General features: G+C 39.7%; 1 protein-coding gene across 4 annotated transcripts in view; it reads left to right on the top strand.

Annotated features, from left to right (window-relative positions):
* Positions 1–24,381, top strand: part of LOC125458447 (PH and SEC7 domain-containing protein 2-like) — a 179,900-nt gene that overhangs the window by 88,670 nt on the left and 66,849 nt on the right. For 3 of the 4 annotated variants that reach the window (XM_059650704.1, XM_059650703.1, XM_048543715.1), the window contains 2 exons: positions 4,409–4,521; positions 10,589–10,649. In XM_059650704.1, coding sequence (XP_059506687.1) covers positions 4,409–4,521; positions 10,589–10,649 — 174 coding nt within the window. The remainder of the gene's footprint in view (positions 1–4,408; positions 4,522–10,588; positions 10,650–24,381) is intronic. The other variant, XM_048543714.2, reaches the window with a different exon arrangement.

Raw genomic sequence — 24,381 nt, 5'->3', positions numbered from 1 at the left:
ATAATTGTTTACTATTTCACTATGTCTATTGATATAACGGCTTCCATTATTGGATTACCGTTGATTGTCACAGTGAGGTGCCTGTCATTTCACAACTTGTTTGGCAGTTCTAAGTGGTATCATAAATGAATTTCAATGTTTGTTGTTAAAAGGGATTGTTTACCTGAATGAAATGTTTATTCCTACAAAGTATTTTGTAGTTGAAGGAATGCAAATGTAGACTTTTTTTTAAATGAATGAATCGTTGTTCAATATAATGAAATCTACAAGACATGCTTAGAATTTTATTCTATCTGATTTCCTTGGGTTCTAAGACCAGTCTGGATATTATGTAAAGTTAGTTGTGGCAGGGACAGAGGGTGTTGGGTTGGAGAAGACAATGGTTGGAATGAATTTGTACTAATTTGACATAGAAGCAATAAAGGTACAATGGAGTGTGTACAGGTTAGGTTGAAGGATTTGGAGGACAATGGGAATTAGATACAATGGCATAACATACTGTTGCGTTATACTTGTCTTATGAGGAAAGGCACGGCAGGCTAGTCTTGTATGCTTTGTACTTTAGCAGAATCTGAGGGGACTTGGTTGTGGGGATGTCAAAAGGCTGTTTCCTCTTTTGGGGGAATCAAGAACTGAGGGATCATATTATAAATATGAGGCAGAGATGAAGAGAGTTTTTATTTTGCACAGAAGATTGAGAGTCTTTGGAATTCCATTTAAATATTTGTAAGGTAGAGATAGACAGATTCGCGATTACCGAGGGATGAAAGATTATTAAGGATATGTAGGAATGTATGGTTGACTTTAAACTCTGATCAGCAATGATATTATGGAATAGTGGAGCAGGCTTGAAGTGTCAACTATTGTCCCTTGTTCATTCTGTATGAGGGCACTGTAAATGATTACAGGGACAAATGTTGCCATGGAGGGAATAAGGGGCACTGGGTGTATGTAGCTTGAAGTATATGAGAAATTGTGGGAGGTGGCACCAAGCATAAGTTAATGTGGAGCAAATGACAGTGCAGGAGGGCATGCCAAGACTACTTGCATGCCAAACAGCATAAGTTGAAAGTGTTAGACAGAGCTAAGTGAGTCCACAACCAAGGGTCAGATCTAAACTCTGCAGTCCTGCCACATTCAATCGTGAATGGTGGTGGACAATTAAACAACTCACTGGAGGAGGATGCTCCACAAATATCTCCATCCTCAACGAAGAGGCCAACATAACAGTTAAAAAGAAAAGCCTGAAGCATTTGCAGCAATTTTCAGCCAGAATTGCCAAGTAAATGCTCAATCTCAACCTCCTCACTGATCCCCAGCCTTACAGATACAAGACTTCAGCCAATTTGATTCACTTCATGTGATATCATGGAATGGTTGGAGGCACTGGATATTGGAAAGGCTTTGGGCTCTGGCAAGATTCTGGCAAAAGTACTCAAGAGTTGTGCTCAACCTTGCTGCTCCCCTTGCTAAGTCCTTTCAGCACAGTTGCAAGACTAGCATTTACCCAACAATGTGGAAAATTGTCCAGGTGTATCATATACATAAAAAGCAAGACAAATCCAACCTGGCTAATTCCTGCCCTACCAGTCTACACTCGATCATAAAGTGATGGAAGGTGGCATCAACAGTGCCATCAAGCAGTAACTGCTCAGCACTAAGCTGCGTACTGATGCCCAGTCTGGGTTCCACCAGGCTCACTCAGTTTCTGACCTCATTATAGCCTTGGTTCAAACATGGACAAAAGAGCTGAATTTTAGAGGTGACAGCCCTTGACATCAAGACCATATTCAACTAGGCCAGGTGAATCAATGGATACCAGGGGACAAATTCTCTGCTAGTTGGAGTCATACGTATCACATAGGAAGATGGTCGTGTTGGAGGTTTGTCATCTCAGCTCAGGACATGTCTGGAGGAATTCCTTAGAATCCTGGGTCCAGCATACTCAGCTGCTTCATCAATGACCTTCCCTCCATCAGAAGGCTAGAAGTGGGGATATTCGCCAATGTTTGCACAATGTTCTGCACCATTCATGACTCCTGAGATACTGAAGCAGTCCATATTCACATGATCTGGGCGATATCCAGGCTTGGGCTAACAATTGGCGAGTGATATTCATGCCACACAAATGCCAGGCAATGACCATTCCCAATAAGAGACAGTCTAACCACCGCCCCTTGACATTCAATGGGTTACCATCACCGGATCCTCCACTATCAACATCCTGAGGGTTACCGTTGATTGGAAACTCAATTCACCACATGAATACAAGACCAGACCAGAAGCTGGGAATACTGCAGCAATTAACTCACCTACTGACTCCCCAGAGCCTGTCCATCGTCTTCAAGGCACAAGTCAGGAGTGTGATGGAACACTCCCCACTTCCCTGGATGAGTACAGCTCTAACAACACTCAAGAAGCTTGTCACTACTCAGAACAAAGCAGCCCACTTGCTTGGCACCACATCCACAAACATTCAGTCCCTCTACTATCAATGCTCAGTAGCAGCAGTGTGTACTATCTACAATATGAGCTGCAGATATTCACCAAAGATTCTCAGGCAATGCCTTCCAAATCCATGTCCATTTCCATTTAGAAGGACAAGGACAACAGGAACATAGGAACACCACTACTTCCAAGATCCCCTCCACTCATGAGGGGAGCCAAGCCACTCACCATCCTGACTTGCAAATATATCAACATTCCTTCAATATTGCTGGGTCAAAATCCTGGAATTCTCTCCCTAAAGGCATTGTGGTCAACCCACAGCAGGTGGATTGCAGCAGTTCGAGAAAACAGCTAACCATCACCTTCTGAAGGGTAACTAGGGATGGGCAATAAAAATGGCCAGCCAGTGACACTCACGTCCCATGACTGAACTTTAAAAAATAAGGGATTACTATGGGTCAATACAGGACATGAGGTGATATGGCACATGTGATAGAGGGAATAGGGCTATGAGAGATGTTTTATGATTTTTTTCTGATATCTCAGTGCATAGTGCCAGTGAATGCAAGGCTAAGATAGAGCTTTTAAGCCACTTGAAAACTCATCAAGATTGATATTTAACTTCCACGCAGCCAATGGCTCATTCTTAATGCAAGGGATTGTGGATGAGAGGAGCAACTAGGAGAAAAGGAGGAAGGATAATACAGTGTCACATTCACAGCTGGACAGCACTTGCCCAGCCTAAAAGTGACTATTCTTTCCATCAAGGCAACATTTGGCCAAGTGTACCATGAAGAACCCTACAGAAGTTGATGTTAATAGAAATCAGTGGGAAAAGTTTCAATAGCTAGAGTGATAGCTGGAACAGAAAAAATGTTGGCATTGGCGGTGCTTGTTGGAGTTGAATCAGTTTTGGCCCAGTTTATTGCTGAAGGAGTTCCTCAGAGCGCTGTCCTAGGTCCATCTCCCTTCAGCTGCTCCATCTGTGACCCTTCCTGCATCATAAATTCCAGAATGGAGTAAATCACTGAGCAATATTCAACCTCATTCACAATATCTTTACAATGAAACCATCCGTCTCACATAAAGCATGACAAATTCCAGTTATAACTATTCTGAGTGTCATGTTTGACAAGAAGCTGAAAAGGATCAATCTCAGCTAAAAGACCAGGGCAGAGGCTGGGTATCCAAGGGTGAATGACTCACCTTCTCAATATCCATACCACTTCACAATTAATAAGGCAAAATTAGGAGTGTAATGGAATTGATTATGTTCAAATGAGTGAATGCAGTTACAATACCCCCCCAAAAATGCCTCATTAACCACTAGTCTACATTAACAACCCATATAAGGCTTTTCAACTATCACTTTGTCTTTAAATATTGATATTTAATGTTCACCTTTAGCTTCTTTTACAAAATTAACTTTAACAAAAAGCAGCTTCTTTTCAGTAGATGATGAGAACCATCCCCGAGTGATAGTCAGCGTTCAAATGAAAGAATATAAGTATGTTTCCTGCCTGCTTTCCCTCCCTAGCAATCTTTGAAGCAAAAGTACTTTTGTATACAAATTGGTGGGAATAGTGTCATTACTTATCTACCTTAATTTTAGTTCTATTTACTTCTTAAAATTGAGAATGTAAAATAGCACTGTAGCATCGACTTTTCATACCTAAGTTTAAATAATCCAGTGTTTTAATATGGTCATGCACTGACCAATTTATTTCTTTGGACTGGCTCCATAACTTATGTTGTTTCACTAAAATGTAGGGAAATTTCAACAACATCTGCAATACGTTTGTATGCATATAATATGCTCCCACAAGAAAACAAGAACATTGAAATCATCTTTGTAATGATCTATTATTAAGCAAATGTATTTCAGAATTTCTGAATTAGTTGAAGTTTCTAATTTCTTGATGACTTTTTAAATCATTCTTCTATTCCCTTTGTCCACTAGGAGATTTTTGAAGGCTTTTCCACTGATGGGTGAAACGCAGGAGCGAGAGAGAGTTCTGATTCATTTTTCTAAGAGATACTGCCAATGCAATCGTGATTGTATCAATTCTGAAGGTACAGAAAAAGTCACAAGTGCAATTAAATGGCGATAATATGCTTACATGATTAATTATTATACTTTGGTTGCTGGAATAAATTTCAAAGGAAGAAAACATATTTAAATATATTTTGATTATTTATATTAATAGCAACTGTACCTTCGCTGAAGATTTTGAGAATCAGTTTAACATCTCTGAAACTGACTTTTACAAATTGAGAACACTTCAAAATTTTGCAGTTAAAAATTGGTTTTTCTTGCTATAAATTTACCATAATACTTGCATGATATTTGTTTGTTTCTGTAACTTCAATGGATAAGAATGTGTTATGTGATATGTGTACGGGGCTGCAGGAATCTGCTGAAAAGAAACAGGAATTTTGTGAGAGTGGGAGCCTTGTGCAGAGGATAAAGGAGACAGCATGTTCTTTAAGGAAGGGGACAACAGTAAATAATCTCAGGGGAGGAAATAGAAAATGTGATATCAAGGTTGATGAGGGTCGAGCTGTGGATGTGGTGTATATGGACTTCAGTAAGGCATTTGATAAGGTTCCCCATGGTAGGCTCATTCAGAAGGTCAGGAGGAATGGGATACAGGGGAACTTAGCTGCTTGGATACAGAATTGGCTGGCCAACAGAAGACAGTGAGTGGTAGTAGAAGGAAAATATTCTGCCTGGAAGTCAGTGGTGAGTGGAGTTCCACAGGGCTCTGTCCTTGGGCCTCTACTGTTTGTAATTTTTATCAATGACTTGGACGAGGGAATTGAAGGATGGGTCAGCAAGTTTGCAGATGACACAAAGGTCGGAGGTGTCGTTGACAGTGTAGAGGGCTGTTGTAGGCTGCAGCGGGACATTGACAGGATGCAGAGATGGGCTGAGAGGTGGCAGATGGAGTTCAACCTGGATAAATGCGAGGTGATGCATTTTGGAAGGTCGAATTTGAAAGCTGAGTACAGGATTAAGGATAGGATTCTTGGCAGCGTGGAGGAACAGAGGGATCTTGGTGTGCAGATACATAGATCCCTTAAAATGGCCACCCAAGTGGACAGGGTTGTTAAGAAAGCATATGGTGTTTTGGCTTTCATTAACAGGGGGATTGAGTTTAAGAGTCGTGAGATCTTGTTGCAGCTCTATAAAACTTTGGTTAGACCGCACTTGGAATACTGCGTCCAGTTCTGGGCGCCCTATTATAGGAAAGATGTGGATGCTTTGGAGAGGGTTCAGAGGAGGTTTACCAGGATGCTGCCTGGACTGGAGGGCTTATCTTATGAAGAGAGGTTGACTGAGCTCGGTCTCTTTTCATTGGAGAAAAGGAGGAGGAGAGGGGACCTAATTGAGGTATACAAGATAATGAGAGGCATAGATAGAGTTGATAGCCAGAGACTATTTCCCAGGGCGGAAATGGCTAGCACGAGGGGTCATAGTTTTAAGCTGGTTGGTGGAAAGTATAGAGGGGATGTCAGAGGCAGGTTCTTTACGCAGAGAGTTGTGAGAGCATGGAATGCGTTGCCAGCAGCAGTTGTGGAAGCAAGGTCATTGGGGTCATTTAAGAGACTGCTGGACATGTATATGGTCACAGAAATTTGAGGGTGCATACATGAGGATCAATGGTCGGCACAACATTGTGGGCTGAAGGGCCTGTTCTGTGCTGTACTGTTCTATGTTCTATGTTCTATAATTAACATGCAGAGACATGTAGCAGAACCATAGAAATGAAGATAACTATAACAGGGAGAACTTAGCTATTCCTTATTTGACTAGTATCTATAAATAATACTAGTGGGTGGTGTAAAGCGTTAGTTCATGAAAATTTAACATTAGGATGAAAGAATGTAAGTAAAAGGAAAATTTGCTAAGTGATTCAATTCAAACTGAGCATAAAATGCTAAATAACTGGCAAATCACTTTGTAATTAATCACTGTGACTTCTGTAATGACTAATTCATTTTAAATCAAACTAAATCCATGTATTATGTCTCGATCTCAAGTGACCAATTTGTTCAGGAAATAAATTCCAGATAGCTAATCTAAGCATAAATAATTTATAATGACCTGGCATTGCTAGTAATGTGTTGATATAGTTTCTGGCCAAGACTAATCCAAATTTCCATATCTGCAAAAAAATGTCACATCCAGTAGTTAAAGACAGCATAACAGAAGCAGAAACTAAAGGGAAGTAACTGTTAATAAGTTAAAGTGATTAAGATTCTGATAAAAATTAAGGTAAAAGACCAGAGGGATCCAACACTCTAAAGAGGATATTGTGTAGACCAAATAATTGAATCAAATTGGAGGAAAATACATGTAGGCTTACCAATGACTTATAAAATACAGGATAATATTAGTTCCCATGGGGATTGGGAGCATTTTAGAATTAAGCAAGACAGACAAAATGTTTAATCAAGTGAGATAAAATAACATGAGAGTAAAATTGCAGGGAACATGGAAACTGACCATAATGTTTCTATAAATATGTGAAGAGAAAAAGAGTAGGAAAGACAAATGTAGTTCCCTAACAGTCAGAAGCCAGGAAATTACAATGGAAAACAAGGAAAGAACAGAAGAATTGAACACATTCTTTCTGCCTTCACAAAAGCAGAAATAACTTGCCAGAAATGTTAGGGAACCAAGCGTTTTGTGAGGGGGCTGAATTGAAGGAAATCAGTATTATGGTTGGAGGGAAATTCATGGGGTAAGAGCTAACAAAACACACGGCCCTGATCATCCATATCCCAGAGTACTAAAGGAAGTGATCCTGGAAATATCGTATGCATTGGTGATCATCTTCCAAAATACTATGGACTCTAGAGCCGTTCCTACAGATTATTGGGTCGCAAATGTAACCCCACTGTTTAAAAAGGGAGTAAGAGAAATAAACAGAGAATTACAGAACAGAAATAAACAGAGAATTACACAGCACTAGACCTAACATTAGTAGTCAGGAAAATGCTGCCATCTCTTACAAAAGACATAAGAACATAAGAACTAGGAGCAGGAGTAGGCCATCTGGCCCCTCGATCCTGCCCTGTCATTTAATAAGATCGTGTCTGATCTTATTGAGACTCAGCTCCACTCACCTGCCCACTCACCATAACCCTTAATTCCTTTACTGTTCAAAACTTTATCTAGCTTTGTCTTAAACACTTTCTTCGAGTTAGCTTCAACTGCTTCACTGGGCAGGGAATTCCACAGATTCACAACCCTTCGGGTGAAGAAGTTCCTCCTGACCTCAGTCCTACATCTGCTTCCCTTTATTTTGAGCCGATGCCCTCTAGTTCTAGTTTCACCTGCTAGCAGAAACAACCTCCCTGCCTCCACCTTATCAATTCCCTTCATAATCTTATATGTTTCTGTAAGATCTCCCCTCATTCTTCTGAATTCCAATGGGTATAATCCCAGTTTACTCAGTCTCTCCTCATAATCCAACCCTCTCAACTCTGGAATCAACCGAATGAATCCCCTCTGCACTCCGTCCAGTGCAAGTATATCTCTTCTCAAATAAGGAGACCAAAACTGCACACACTACTCCAGGTGTGGCCTCACCAGGACCCGATACAGCTGCAGCACAGTCTCCCTGGTTTTAAACTTCATCCCTCTAGCAATGGCAGACAAAATTCCATTTGCCTTTTTAATTACCTGCTGCACCTGCAATCCTACTTTTAAGCAATTCATGCACAGGGACACCCGAGTCCCTCTGCACAGCAGCGTACTGCAATTTTTGGTAGAATCTTGCAGAACTGTTGAGTTTCTCCATCACTTTTTGTGGGAATAAGTGTCAGAACTTGATTAATGGAGTACCACAACAACCAGTGCTTGTTCCCCAGCTATTGACATTATATATAATTGACCTGGATGAGGGAACTAAATGCAACATTTCCAAGTTTACTGATGACAAAAAAACTGGGTGGCATTGTGAGTTGAGACGAGGATGCAAGGAGGCTTCAAAGTGATTTCGCTAAGTTACTTGATTGGGCAAATACATGATAGATATAGTCCAACATGGCTAAATGTGAGGTTATACATTTTGGCGTGAAAAACCGAATGGAAGATATTATTTAAGCAGTGACTTAATGAAAAGCATGGTTGCACAAACCGATCTGGATGTTCTTATATACCAGTCAATGATTGTAATGAAGCAGGTGCAGTAGGCAATTAGGAAGGCAAATGGAATATTGATCTTCATTGCAAGAGAATTTGAGTTATACAGGGCCTCAGTGAGACTTTGAAATTGCTTGCATTTTTGGTCTCCTCACATAATAAAGGACATATTTGCTATACAGGCAGTATAAGAGAGGTTCACTGAGCTAATATTGGGAATGGTAGGACTATCTTTTAAGGAGAAATTAGTTAGACTGGGCCAGCATTGACTGAAGTTCAGAAAGATAGGAGGGGATCTAATTGAAATGTCTAGAATTCAAACAGGGCTAAACACTCCAGATGCAACTGTTATAAGGTCACCCCTCAGCCTCTGACACTCCAGAGTAAATAGTCCTAGCATATTCAGCCTTTCCCTATAGCTCAAACCTTCCAACCCTGGCAACACCCTTGTAAATCTTTTCTCAATCCTTTCAATTGTAACAACATATTTCCTGGAGCGTATTCCAAAAGTGGCCTAACCAATGTCCTGTACAGTCGAACATGACCTCTCAGCTCCTGTACTCAATGCGCTGACCAATGAAGGCAAGGATACCAAATGCCTTCTTCACTTACCTGTCTACCTGTGACTGCTTTCAATGAACTGTGAACCTGTACCCCATGGTCTCTTTGTTCAGCAACACACCGCAAAACCTTACCAATAAGTGTAATTCTTTCCCTCTGCACCTTAGTCCGAAAAGGATCCTTGATCGATCCTGCTCCTGCCTTTGGCAAGAATGCTTGGAAGCAGGCATATGTTAAAGAACCAATCCTTTATGCACTTTCTGAAATTTTGTTCCTGGCCTTACTTTCAAACCTGTCTCTGCAAGATCTGCAAGGTTCCAACCACAAACACAGTAAAATTGTGAAAGATATTTATTGTTAATCAATTGGGAGAAATTTATTCTGCTGAAAGTCAGAAAAATGTAAGCTAATATTAGAGCACAGTTGATAAATGGAGAACTAAAGGGAAAATTTGATCCAAGGCTGAAGACACATAATAAACCATTAGATACTAAAGGAGAGGAATCCAAAATAGATGCAAGAAACTCAAGAGAATCTTTTTTTTCAAATGATCAAGGAAGTAGAAAGAAATATTTACCAATGCACATTAAAAGAAATGATAAAGTATGGACACACAAATAAGGAGAATTAAAATCTCGGTAGGTTCATTAAAGGGTGAGCATGATAAAGTGACAGGTAATGACGGAGAAATGGTAAAAGTGTCAATGAATAATTTTGCTTTAGTATTTTACAGAATGTAGAAAATAGCCATTTCACTAGATGTTGATCTTAAAAGGAGTACTTGTACAGTTTGGATAGAAAAGAGAAAATAATTGACAAATGATGTGTTCAGATAGTATTCGCCCAGCAAGGCTTTTCCGCTGGTGTTGCACAGAAGATCAGATGTACGACTGATCAGTATTATGCTGAGCCAAGCTGATTTTGGAAACCTTGTGCAAATGTAGTACTTAAGCTGATTTTCAAGATAATTATTAAATCAGAAAGAATCACCACTCTAACAACCTCCTGTATTCTTATTGCGTCCTCCTAGCAACTTATAGCTGCAGATATCCGCTGAACTATCACTATGTCTGGAATTTTCTGTAGGTCGTGTGAAAACTTCTAACGTGCATTGTGTGTGCAGATATCGAGTTCCTCTAGTCTATCCATCACTTCAACCAGATGCATGAAAGCCATCTCCACTGCTTCTATACAAGATCACTATTTTGTAAGCATTGTTCTGTAAAAGTCAATGCCACTGAGCCTGAAATCACAAATATCATGAGATACAGCACAATGTCAAGTTACCAATGTTGCAAGTTACTGTGAGCACATTGATGCCATGATTCAGTTTCAATTCAGCACCAACAGCAGAATATTTGCAATGTAGTATTTTATTTCAGCGTGTGCAATTAAAAATGATAATGATACATTTGTATTTTTCAGATGGAGTCCATACATTAACTTGTGCACTAATGCTTTTGAACACAGACCTTCATGGACATGTAAGTCCATTTAATTAATTTACAGATAGGATACTCACACTGAGGTAAAAAATTACCTCATTAAAGTAAAAAGTCTTATCTTACTTCAGAAAAGGTAAATAAACCAAGCAGCATTTTACTAAAAAAAATGACCACAGCAATTGTTATCTGAGATATGGTTATAAATTATCATTTTTGTTTGATCAAGAATTTTATTTGCAGAAAATATTTTTCAATTTTATGCGTAATTAATTTTCTTCATTGCTCACAATTGCATTTGTTAAGTATAACTTCAGAATGAGAATCAGCATGTTTATGAACTCCATTACTAGGTGAACTCACAGGCAGAATTTTTTTCAGCTTATTCCCTGCTGGAACGATGTTTTTGTTTCAGGAACTTGGTTCTAATTTGCACACTGTGCTGTTGGTATTTCCAGAACAAACTAATTATCATCTTTTGATTCGCCACCCAGTCAAGGGCAGAGGGTTAGGATGTTGTATCTAAAGCAGTAGTGAAGCATCTTTACTTAAAGGGATCCCAATGGGAAAGAAAGCAATCCTGTGTGAAGGAGAAAGGAGATGGAAATCCTGGAAAGCTGTCCTCCTGTTCATAGAGTCATCCACGGAGATGATCAATAAAAACTGGCCAACCACATCATGCATGTATGAAGTTATCAGTAACCAAGATGTGAGGCTGAAGACCTGGATCCAATGCTGAAAATGGTTCATTGATGTCTAATGAGGTGAGTACCCGAAACTGTCAACGGGGAGCCATCACTTTCTCAGCTGCCGAGTATTCTTTTGCATAGCACTCTTCTGATGGACACAACTTGTTATTACACACACCCATTTCTCTGCAGTTACTGTCCCAAATTTCTGTATCAATAGTCACAGAACCATAGAATTGCTGCAGCGTGGAAGCAGGCCATTCCACCCATTGAGTCCACCACTGAACTACCGAAGAGCATTCCACGTAGACTCACCCCTCTATCCTATCCTTGTAACCCTGCATTTCCAATGGCTAAACCACTTAGCCTGCACTTCTCTGGACACTACGGGCAATTTAGCATGGCCAATCCACCTAACCTGCACATCTTTGAACTGTGGGTGGAAACTGGAGCACCCGGGGGAAATGCTCGCAGACATGGGGAGAATGTGTAAACACCATACAGACAGTTGCCCAAAGCAGAATCAAACTTGGTGGTGGGGGGTGGGGGGACGGGATCCCCGGTGCTGTGAGACATCAGTGCTAACCACCATGCCACTGAGCTTCCCTGTCAATGCCCTCAGTTCCATTCTGCAGAGTTGCCCTCCTCAAATGTTTATCCTCGACCCTCAACATCCAGTTAGCTCAGTTAATAGCTCGCCCAATAAGTGTCAGCTTTTCTTGGTGCAGGAAAAAAAAACACACAATACCTAAGTCAGGCAGAGAACTTGGGTTGAGCTGCATCCATCCATGGCGATCCTTACCCTGATTGAGCAAGTAACCTTGGAGATTGAAAGGGAGATAGTTGCACAGATCAATGTCAATGGAGAGCTGGGGATGGCCCAGATAGTAACAGGATTAAATGTTACAATACCCCTAACTTAGCTGTCACTAATACTGAATCAATGTCAACAATGCATTAAATGCCACGATTTGTTTTATATTAACTTGGAGCACCCATTTCATTTTGGTCTAGCTTTAACTCATATCTTTAATTTCCCACAGGTAAGTTGAAGCTGCCAGTGAAGCAAATGAGGATACGCCTGAGGAGTCTTCAGAGGAAGGCTAGCCCTGTCATATGACTTCTGTGTATGCTACAGAAAAGCAGATATATAAACCTTGATGGGCTTAGCAGGGTGGCACATGGCAAGGAGCACATCTTTGTGAACATGAGCAGATGGGGGAGACCAGAACATGGATGAGCAGTTCTCCTCCCTGATTCTGTTCTGCTAGGCGTACACTGAAAGGATATTTATGGAACAGCAAAGGGAAATGCAAATGCTTCTGCCAGGTTGTCCAGAGGCAGTGAGCATCCTTATGCAGAAAATGGAGGAGTCTATCTGTAGGATTAATGCTATGATCTCTCTATCATTTCTGCACATGCCAATTTCCTATCCACAGCCATTTCCTGCACACACTGGCTGTCAAGTTAACACAGACATAAAGAAAGCCTGCTATTTCCTGCATAAGCAAAGGTGAGCAGATCTTTTGACAGATTCCTCATGGGCTCCAAACTGAGTCTATGCCTGTCATGGGCATCTTGCAGTAGAACAGGGGAATGTGGAGCCTTTCTCCGGCTTTACCTAATCTACAGAGGAGCACCAGGTAGGAACTATAGAAGGAAATACAAGGAACTGTTGTCAGTAGCACAGAGAAAATCACAAGAGTACTTCTCAAATTGTTAATGTTCCATTGGTACTGTTTCATACTTGAGTATAAGCATGAGTTTCTGTGAACTAATTTAGTGCTATGATGTCTAATTGGTGGATTCCCCCAGTGATTCTGCTCATTTTAATTTTGATGAATGCCATTAACTGCCATGTGAAAGTGGTGGGTGTTTGCGTCTGTAGTAAGGTTTGTTAGTGTTGAAGTACGGTGGGTTTCAAAGGGAAAGCAAAGTAAAGCTGTGTTTGACTCCTTCAACAATGTCAGAGTGAATACAGTTGTAATCTTTCCAAACAAGGCATTGGTTGCCTGGCTGATGTAGCATTGGGCTACACATTGTGAAATTCAACATATTACAGAATTGCTACAATGCAGGAGGTGGCTATGTGGTTCATCATGCCTTCACCAGCTCTTATAACTAATGAAAATCTCCTTTCTTTTCACTATATCCATGAACAACATTTCTACCCAAGTAATCTATTGCCCTCCAACTCAGTTGAACCTGCCTCAGGTTCAGTTGAAATCGGCAACAGAATATGTCAGCAGATGTCAGCAACTGAGCTCCGAAAGGACCTGGATGTGAAATGTTGAAAGTTGCCATGGGCAGCGTTGCCAACTGCTGTACTTGAAAGACTATCACTGGGTGACTGTAGTTAACTGTGACTGTCTGCTGCAAGAAGCTTAGCCATTAGAGACAGTGCAGTTTGAGCAAGTATACCTTCGGTCTAGACATCCTTTCATGGGGGTATCATCTGCTTTAAGCTGTAGCTGTGTTCTAACCCCTCTCTTCCATTTTGTGCATGTAGCTGTGGAGAAAGCTGCTCCTTCAATTATAGTTTCTGGGCTGGACCACACAGATGAGAGATCCAACAAACTGCTGAATATGCAAACCTATGTCACCGGGAAGTTTTACAGGCAATAAGACGAGATTGATCCTAGGCATTAATGTTACTGTCCACAACAAAATAAGTGAGTTGAGACTGAAAGAACTATTCCTGTCAGCGGAAAACTCGCAATGTTGCGGAATACAAACTTGCCTGCTTCACTATTTATGCTGCTCATATTATTTCATCTTATGTTACATTCCCACTGTATACTCACTTTCTCCAACCTGCTGAATTGCAAACATCACATTCAACCAATGCACAATTGGGAATGAAGGATTCTATGCTTAAAAACATTCTTAATTGCCTTTTAAGCTCCCAAACCTGCCTCCAACCATTTGGGAAAATTTCCCCTGTATTGCTTTTCCACTTTCATGTTTGATTAGTGTTGAATTCAATCCTTTATTAGAGCTTGACAACAACTGTGGAGGTTCATGCAAAAGAGGACAAGAAATAATTAGCATTTATTCATATAGGAACTGTACATTTTCCAAACAGAACAAATTAACATATTTTTAAAATCTGGAATGATAATGAGGGAGAATTTATGCTGTTGTAAATGTTCTATGGTCTCCCAATGGTGAAACAGGATATTCAAGTTGTGAAGCACATTACCAATATAAAGTTTGGCAGATAAAAGGCATTTTACTCATGCATGCATGCATGCACGCACATCATGTACACATGCACGCACTCTCGACTTGTTCAGTAATAACATCTGCTGGGTTCATCATAGTGTATGTTGTGAGTACAGGACTTGCAACAGTGCTATGTAAGAGAGAATTAAGCAAAGCATATGAATTTTAAAGTTCTAATTGACAAAGATTGCTAATTGCTGGGCTATGTGAATGTAAAAGGTTGAACAGTGGATGTTGGCAGGTTATATGAAGATGAACATTTTTTCTTTTGTATTACAAAGCAGAGTAAACTGAATCGGTTTGTTTGGACCATCTCTAACAGCAATTAATATAAATCGGATACCTTAATCCCAATCATTTGGGTAATCCTGGCAGTAAACTCTCAGCATGTTTTTAAAGTCTGATGACACCTTTCCAAAGATTACGCCTGAGATTCAGGATGGTACACACTTGATTTAAAGTGTTGGATGCCTAAACTATCCATGACTTCCTTAAATAATTTGATAGCAAAACTGGACCCTTGATCTGACTGAGTATCCCTGAGAATTCCACTATGAGTAAAGAATGCATACAACTCTTCCACAACCTTTTTTGCTGATACATTCCGAAATGGAAAAGCCTCCAAAAACTTGGTAGACACATCCATTAGGGTTAGCAAATATTGGTTCACACTTTTAGTTTTAGAGAGGGGACCTATGGAATCAATGATAACCCGCGTGAAATGTTCTTCAAATACAGGAATTGGTTTTTACTACTGCCTGTAGCTTTCCTACCATCTGACACGTATGACAGGTACAGAAAAATTCAACCCATCTTTATGTAATACAGGCTTCCATATTTTAGCCTGAGTCTTCCTCACTCCCACATGATCTCCTACATGTAATTCAGGTGCTATCTGCAAATCTTCCTGTCTGTGTTCTTCCAGCAACACAATCTGGTGAACTTTCGGCTATTTCTCATCTGCACTAACCTGACATGGTCTCTATTTGTTCTTTAAGCTTTTATTTTTAGTGTAACATCATTTTGGAATGTATTCTGATTACTTTTCTGCATATGGTTTTATGATATGAATCCTTTACCATCTCATCTTTTTGTTATAATTCCGCTATTCTTTCAGAACTAAATACCTCTGTCTGATCCAGTAACTGCTGAAGTTTTTCCTTTACTATTTCTTCAAGCAGGGTGTCAGACAACTACACTTCAATACCTTCATAGAACATTGAACATAGAACATTACAGTGCAGTACAGGCCCTTCGGCCCTCGATGTTGCGCCGACCTGTGAAACCAAACTGAAGCCCATCTAAACTACGCTATTCCATTATTATCCATATGTTTATCCAATGACCACTTAAATGCCCTTAAACTTGGCGAGTCTATTACTTCATTTTCTTTTTTGTCTTCCTTCTTGTTTTAACTAATGGCTGTGGGATCTTATCATCACACAGTCTGGAAACATTCTAGGATATTTTCCTTTTAACTCCCTAGTTCCCTGGTTTTCTTTTGGCTTCTCCACTACAATGGACATCCCTCCTACCTGTGATCCAGCGATATAATTTCCAAAACAAACTGTATTCCTGGATTAGCCAAATTTTCAATCACTTCCACAACCACTCCCCCAGTCTTGATTGGACTTGTCTTACACAGGGTAACACAAATTCTCTCTCCTTTTATTTCACAGATTATGAATCTCTCAGGCAACATTTCTGAAGAAGTGCAAATATTTTCATCTCTTACAATTAAAGACAGACAGCTCCCATATCTCTCAACATTTTAACTCCTTTACCTATACCCCCTGTACCCCTGAGCAAACCTTACCCACACAGGTGAACGCTTTGAAAAGCTTGGGAGCTAACTTATTATCCAGTCCATGACTAAGCCGTGCATTCTCCTACAGCTCCTCAACTTCTCTTGGGATTTCCTTCACTATCTTAACTAATCCAATTGGTTTAGCTTCTTTTACCACATCCTTTTTCCTGTACTCTGTTAATCCACCAGCGCTGTGACTTTGTGTGTCCTAACTTCATACAGTGAAAACACCTAAAGTCTCTCACGTCTTTTCCACCCTTTTGGATTTCTTTTTGCACATATGGTAAATTGTACCCAGTGTGATCTACTTTTTGTTTTTCATTGAAGGGTCTTCCTGCTCCCAATTCCTTTCCCTTATGGAATGAAATTGCTGTCAGAAGTTAGACTTCGATTTATGCACTAATACATATTCATCCACCATCTCTGCAGCATTTCTCGCTGTTTTAACTTTCTGTTCCTCAACATGTGTCCTTATTCACTTCTGGAAGTGAGTTTTTTAAACTCCTCCAGCAGAATAACTTTTCTAAGATTCTCATATGCCTTTTCTATCTTTGATGCTGTCACCCATCTTTCGAAGTTGCTCTACTAAATTCTTTCAAACTCAATATTTCCTATATTTCTGAACCATTGTCTATTTGCCTCTGATATCAATTTTGTCTGTATGTTTCTGATGCCAATTCGTAGGTGCACAAAATAGTCTGTCTTATTTCTTCATATTCTCTTGACACCTCCTCTGACAGTGCTGCAAACACCTCACTAGCTCTGCTTACGAACTTGGTCTGAAATAACATTACCCACATTTCTTTTGGCCAGTTCATGTGTTTAGCCAATTTCTCAAAGGAAACGAAAAAGGCTTCTATAGCTTTTTCATTGAACTTTGGTAATATTTTGACATATTTATATATATCCGTAACAGGTTTTTTGCTACAATGAGTCTGCTCATCATCACTCTGACCTTCATTTCCATCATTTTAAGTTGGCTATCCTGTCTAATTTGCACTTTCCAAAGTTCAAACTCTCTCTTTTTCCCTTTCTTCTCTCTCTTTTTCATTTTGCCTTTCCTTTACTTGTAACCTGTTCAAGCTGCTTCATCTGCAGTTGAATTCTAGCTAGTTCCAAAGATTCTGTTGGCTTTCCAGCAAATTTAATTGTTGAACTATTGCTGTAAGTACCTCTCCTTTTCTCACAGACAATGGCAGCCCCAACTCAGGCTTGTCTGTCAATTCCAGCAGCTTTACCTTGCTCACCTTTTATAAAACCCCCAAAGTCACTTCTTCCACCCCCGAAAATTCTTAGTGACTGATAGACCTATTACCTGACTTTTGATTTAACCAATAACAACCGCCAAAATTAAACAGATTTTCCACTTCTCACCTAAGATTTATTTAAAAATCTAAGGCACTAGTCCCCAGTTATTTTAACTCTTGTGGGACTTTCCATATCCTAAATCTGTTCAAATCTGAGCAGATCTGTCCAAATCTGTTCAGATCCAATCCAGTTCGTTCAAATCTGTTCAAATCCATTTAGATTCCTCAAAATCCATTCATATCCGTTAAAATCCATTCAAATCAATTAAAATCCATTCAGATCCATTCAAATCCATTTAGATCCCAGAAATGAGCTGCCAGGTCCCAGAGCTGAGCACCCAGTCTGCTCTCAAGCAGGGATTGACTTCCCTGCCAATAACTAAACCTGAAACAGTCAGAGAGAGCGCTTCCCCCGATAACCTGTTAAAGGCGTGTAAGAAGGGGTGTAGAGATAACAAGGTGTAGAGCTGGATGAACACAGCAGGCCAAGCAGTGTCAGTGGAGCAGGAAGGCTGCTGTTTCGGGCCTAGACCCTTCTTCAGAAATGAAGCTGTACACCTTGTTATCTCAGATTCTCCAGCATCTGCAGTTCCTACTATTTCTGAGAGAGTATATAATCCATTTTTGCAGCAACTTCTCATGGTTAAGTAAAGTAAAGCCTGACATTAACTTTATAATCAACAAGTAATAATTTATTCATCAAAATGCACAAATTTAACTAAATTATTAACAAACTGAATAAACCCCTTCTAACCATGTAATTATTCCTGTATAAAAGAAGATTCTAATGGTATGCTGTTCCAGTAAATAAAAGTCCCACTTATGTAAAATTAAAAAAAAGAATTTAGCCTCTCAAAATTACAGCCAGATTACATGCCTTCCAGAATGTCTGTGACTTTTCCATTCAGTGTTCTGGAATGCCTTCTCTATCTAGCATTCTATCAGGAATGCTTTCCCTGTGAATTCTTCACACAGGGTGCAATGGTATTGTTGTGAATAGATGGTGCTTTATCTCTAGCAGATGGCAATTTTGTCTCTTGTCTTTGCCCAGCTGCCCCTTCTTTTATACTCTTGATGACATTTCAATTTCTTACGGTAGGATTGGTCCTATGTTGTTAAAACCATCAGATTTAAACTTAATTGGTTTTTTGATATCTAAATGCCTTGTTCAAATTGATTGGCTAAATTCAAAACATTGCTTTCCCCCCTAGCATTTTACAAACATCAATAGTCTGCCAACACCAAATTCTAGTGTGCTGCCTTCCAAACCACAAATTCTCTACCCAACTTCGGAAGACGTGATCATTCATAACAGGTCATTAAACATGTTGCACTGAATCCATGTTATTGGAACAATGCTCCTATTGTTGACTTCTACCACCACTTGTTCCAATGACTTCCTGAGCACATATCAAGAGGATATCCGACCTCTCCCAAAAGCACAAAATCTGTCCTTTCCACCTTTTCCATAAAGATTTGTTGTGCATTGTCTGGAAATCTTTGTGCTCACACACGCTCATGTCCAGTCATTGCTCAAAGTATTAGAGTCTTAATTAACTTCTGAAAAATACCATGAATTCTTCCAGCTACAATTCACTTTTCCGTAAAACATCCTGGTCTGCTTTTTCGTAGCATTTAGTTGTTGAGATTGCAATGGACAATGCAGCTAGCGAGCATCACAGGGTGTGGTAGCTACATGCAGCAATCATTTAGAGAGCACCTCATATCGAGTTACCACACTCATTACAATGTAACAAGTGAGTGTGGGCTAATTAAGTACTGCAAAGCCCTTACCTGTTTTCAAGAGTTAGTCAGTTTTTCCTCCAGAAAAAAAGAAAATTAATCTCATAAAGATTCTGGGAATAATAATCTATACTCCAAAGGATGCAAACTATTTTGTTGATCGCCGATCTTTCAATGAACAATGATGAAACAGCTGAAATAAATGGCAGAATTTTTTCAGTCCAGCACATGAAGAGTTAGTGAGAAAAACTTCCCCTTTGAACTTAGCAGGCCCACAGCTATTGCCATTGGCTGGAAATGGGCATTCCACCCCCTCAGTCAGGGAGAAGTGCAGCCTCAGAAAGCTGCCACCCAATCTGATTGTCTGCTGACTCTGAAGACAAAACTGAGCCAGTGGCAGGAATGGCTCTGGGAACTTTGTGAATACAAGGTGTCCTCAGAACCCAAGTCCAATATTCTATTTCGAGGCGAATGCTGAGGGGAGTAGTGTGAAGCACCAGTGGGCAGATCTGGGAGAGGGATGTGTATAAAAACCAAAAGAACTGCGGAGCTGTAAATCAGGAACAAAAACAAAGTTGCTGGAAAAGCTCAGCAGGTCTGGCAGCATCTGTGGAGGAGAAAGCAGAGTTAATGTTTCAGATCCGGTGTTCTGAGGAAGGGTCACCGGACCCGAAGCGTTAACTCTGTTTTCTCCTCCACAGATGCTGCCAGGCCTGCTGAGCTTTTCCAGCAACTTTGTTTATGAGAGGGATGTGTATGTAGTTTCTGATCTGAGAATCTAATCTTTGGGAGAAATCCAGAGACTGTGAATGGTTAGTGTTCCTTCCTGACCCAGAATTCATGTTCGTCTTGAAAACATTGTTAATAACTAGGAACAGACACACAGCGATTAATTGGTCATCCTGGCTTGTCTATCGGTCAACTCATAGCACCACGATCTTTATCACAGGGAGTGAAAGGACGCAGCTCCCGTGTCCAGTGCAGCCAAATAGAAATCCAACTACATGCTATTTGCACCAATCTCGTCCTCACTGCATAATTAACCAAGACAAATGACCCCTGAAGGAAAGTGAGTTACCATGGTGACAAGCACTTTTACAAACGCTTTGTAGCCTGAAGCTATGGACGCTGATGGTAGAGGCCGCAATTTGTTTCCATGATTTGGCTGACCAGAAATCTCTCTGAATTTTGTTACCTGACATTGATGTATGTTGGAAGAATTTGTAGGTTGAATCTCAACCTGTTTGGCCGCGTTATGAACACATCACCCTTGGCCAGGAGGTGAGCTTTTTTTTGATGAAATAAAAGTCATCACCAACAATAAGAATAATAACGAGCAGGAAATGGTGGGTTTTTCCATCCCACTACCCAAAATGTTAGTGAGGAATGCATTCCTGTCACTCCCAATAAACCACATAACCATTCAACCCTCGTAAAGAATATTAATTAGCCGCAGATGAGATCCCCATGACTTACTGAGGCAGGGGTCTCACATCAAAGAGCATCCAGGCAGTCAGCTTGACCCGAGTTCTGTACTCTCAGCAATGACCAAATAGAGACTACAAACTCTCCCTGAGCTTCGAGTCCCTCACATCCTAGAGTCCAGGATCAGGTAAGAGAGAGGAGATTGTGGGAACAGCATGTGAGAACTATGAATGGGCTACGGGTCTTGACGGAGAATCTGTGAGTTCCCGTGAGGGAAGGGGGCTGCTGAGGGAGCCCACCTTCCTCCACCTTAGGTCTGATTGATCTGCTGAGCTCACCCCTGCCCCGAGCTTCTTTTGCAAGACACTGTGACTGGATGGTAAGGTGCCCCGAAGTAGCCAATAATAAGCCACTTAAAGGCCTCACATGGGATAAGAGTGGATCGGCTGCTATAGGCCTTGCCCTTCCCATGTAAAGTTGTGAATTCGTTGGGGGCAGGCAGTTGGCTGGAAGGCTGACCGGGCAACTTAAGGCCCATACCCGCTTTTGAAGCTGCAAAGGTGTCTGTAAAATTCTGCCCAATGTGAGACTGCACGTGATTACACATAAACTGGAAATGGTCAAATGCAGGTTAGGAGCAGAATATGTTCCACGACTCCTTTTTATTGTGGTGTTTCATAGACCTTATTGGCAATAACTTCAGTCTAAGTTTGGTTCTCATAAGTAATCAGAATGACATATGTAATATTGCATGTGGAGTGTATGAAGGTAAGTAATTGTGATATAAGTTTAATAACTGAAAGGAATAGAAAGGAAATTTATAAGGGCTTGGTTGTAGTTGTGGAAAGTTTATTGGCTTACGGATCAAGGTCAGGATAAAAAATAAACAGAAACAGTATTAATATTTAAAGAAAAAGTAGTACCAAGCGAGTACTGTATGAATTCAGTAAGACAAATTTACTGAATGAGAAAATAAAGCTGAATGCTTTATGAGGGAAAGTTTCCTCAAGGAAAAGTGGAAAAAAAATTAGAACTATAAAATTAAGTATGCAAAAGAAACGTACAGTTAAGATGTAGAGCACGTAAGCAAATTACTGAATGGACGAGCAGTGAAGTCAACAAAAACAGCAAAAAAAAATCAGTACAAAACTTAAAAGGGAAAATGGAAGCTGTAATTCATTTTGCGGTGACCACCAATTTGGAATTGACAGGCTCACAGTACTTGTATTAATACATAAGAATCTGTTCTTTTCAGACTGAATGAATGTGCACATACCAAGCCTGTTCAAACTCAACCAAATATATGACAGCCATTCACTGGTTCATTTCCAGGGGAAATGCCCTGATCAATCAAACTCAGCCTGCTTGGTTTGAAATCCAAAAACAGTCTGGCAGTTAACAGCCAACAATCAGTACATGGACTGCAGTGGTTCAAGAAGACAGCTCACTGCTACCTTCTCAAGGGCAATTGGGGATGTGTTATAAATGTTGACTCAGCCAGCAGCACCCACTCATAAATGAATAAAGAAAAACATTAACTACTGCATTCTCCATGGCAACATCTTTACCACTCATAATCACTTGCCAACCAGTTAACACTTTCCTCTCAAACAGTGTAAATGTTGATTTTCCCCTTATTGTCATTCTTGAAAATTATCCTGATGAGTGTAAGATGATAAGCTTCAAGAAATTATGTGCTGTTTTCAGCAAAAATCAAGCTCTGTACTATCAAAATGACTACTTATGTAACTTTTGGAAAGGCACAGCATCATGTTAAAGTATTAAGTGGGTTTTAAAATAAATTAATCATGCCAACAAGGCACTGATATTTTACATAGCACATTATGCTAAACACGGTAATATATTCCTTTTAGTATCAGAACTGTAAAAAAGTGGTTAGCAATTTAAAGGCACCAAAAGCAAAATATTAGGAGAAACTAATACAGGAAGACTTTGGAAGGGACTTGGGAAAGACAGTAAACATTCAGGTGTGGAAAATGTATTGCAGCAAATAGAATTTTGGAGTTCATAGCCGGAACAATGGACTGTGAATCTGCAAAAAGTATAGCACCCTGCTCAACCCATATTTCTATCCATTTGTGGTTTTGCTGGAGAAAGGCTAATATGAATGATCTCAAAAGTAAGGAGGATAAACTATGAGGGAACATTTGAAAATATTGATGTTTTAAAAAAACTTATAATGTAATGATGTCAAATAAAAACATATAAAATTGTTAGATATTTGTTAGGCTGAAAGTAAATGGAAATACTTAAAATGCAAACTTCAATGGGTTGAATGATATACACTCACCTCAGGTCATTCTTATGTTTTTGTACTTTTTAGATTGGTATTTTTAATGCTTTGCAGGCTGAAAGAGAACAATTACCTCTTTTATGTACTACATTTCCTAGAATTTACATCTATTAATCTTGTATAAACTTGATGCTCATAACCTGTTGTGTACTATGTGGAATGGAATATTTTTAGCATTGCATTTCTTGTCCCTGATAGCCTCCATTCTGCTTGATAACCTCCGGTCAAGGAAATTTCAACAGCTGCATGTTAGATACTAACCGTTTCTTTTGCCTTTGTATCCTTTCTGATTTCCTGCCTAACCCTGGATCACACATTTCCTGTCTCAGGTGGTAAGTGTAGTTCTGCTTAGTGCACGAACTTTTACGGTAGTGCCCATTTAATTTTTTCCATCTCATGAAATTTCATTTCTAATTTCATGTTATTTGTATATTGTACTTAAATTTGCTAAAAATGAAAGATACCATGTTCTTTGAAAATTTAGCTGAATAGTTGAGAACTTTTCTAAGGAATGAATAAAATGTTTGTGTTTTTAGTTCTGAACATTCTGTTGGAAGTACATGCCTAAACTATCCACTTTGATGTCCAAGTTAATACAAACATTCAGGTTAAAGCAGCACAAATCTGGTGTAACTCCACAGGCTAGAATAGCACAGACACAGAAACATCCTTCACTGGTGAATCAGAAATTAGGACAGCTCACTAAACTGTAACTAAGCTGCACCGCAACTAAAGTAACTATACTGCTACTATTCAATTTAACAATTAATTAATACATGTGGAAATGTTTTCTTGTGTTTGTGTTTTCTTGAGAGTAGTATTTATTTGGAGCAATTTTTAAAATTGCTTCTGTTTGTTTGATTGATTGAACCTGCTAGGGGGAAAATGTTCTTTTCAAATCTCTTGTTACTTTTGCTGTAGGTACTCTAGGCAGCATTTAAGTAAGCTCTGTTCTGGTAAACTAAAACACCAACTGAGACAATTAGTGGGAAGTGTAGGAGCAGAATAAATTAACGAGGAAAATAACAGCCTCTGTGAAATGTGTTTGTTATTTACTAGATAACAAGGAACAATGGCTACCCAATTTATAATGTATGTTCTGAATGTGATCACTTGCATTTTTAATCTTGCCATTATTTATTTTGTGCATAAGACTCACACATGTGTTTTTGCTGGCTATACTGTTATATCTAAGAATGGTGTGAATTCCCAATTTATCTTTTGTATTTTGGCATAGAATGTTTAATATTATTGTATGCAATAAAC

The sequence above is a fragment of the Stegostoma tigrinum genome, chromosome 13 (genome assembly GCF_030684315.1).
Source record: "Stegostoma tigrinum isolate sSteTig4 chromosome 13, sSteTig4.hap1, whole genome shotgun sequence".
Classification (NCBI taxonomy): domain Eukaryota; kingdom Metazoa; phylum Chordata; class Chondrichthyes; order Orectolobiformes; family Stegostomatidae; genus Stegostoma; species Stegostoma tigrinum.
Note: the sequence above shows the minus strand (reverse complement) of the source record. Positions and strands in the feature narration are given on the sequence as shown.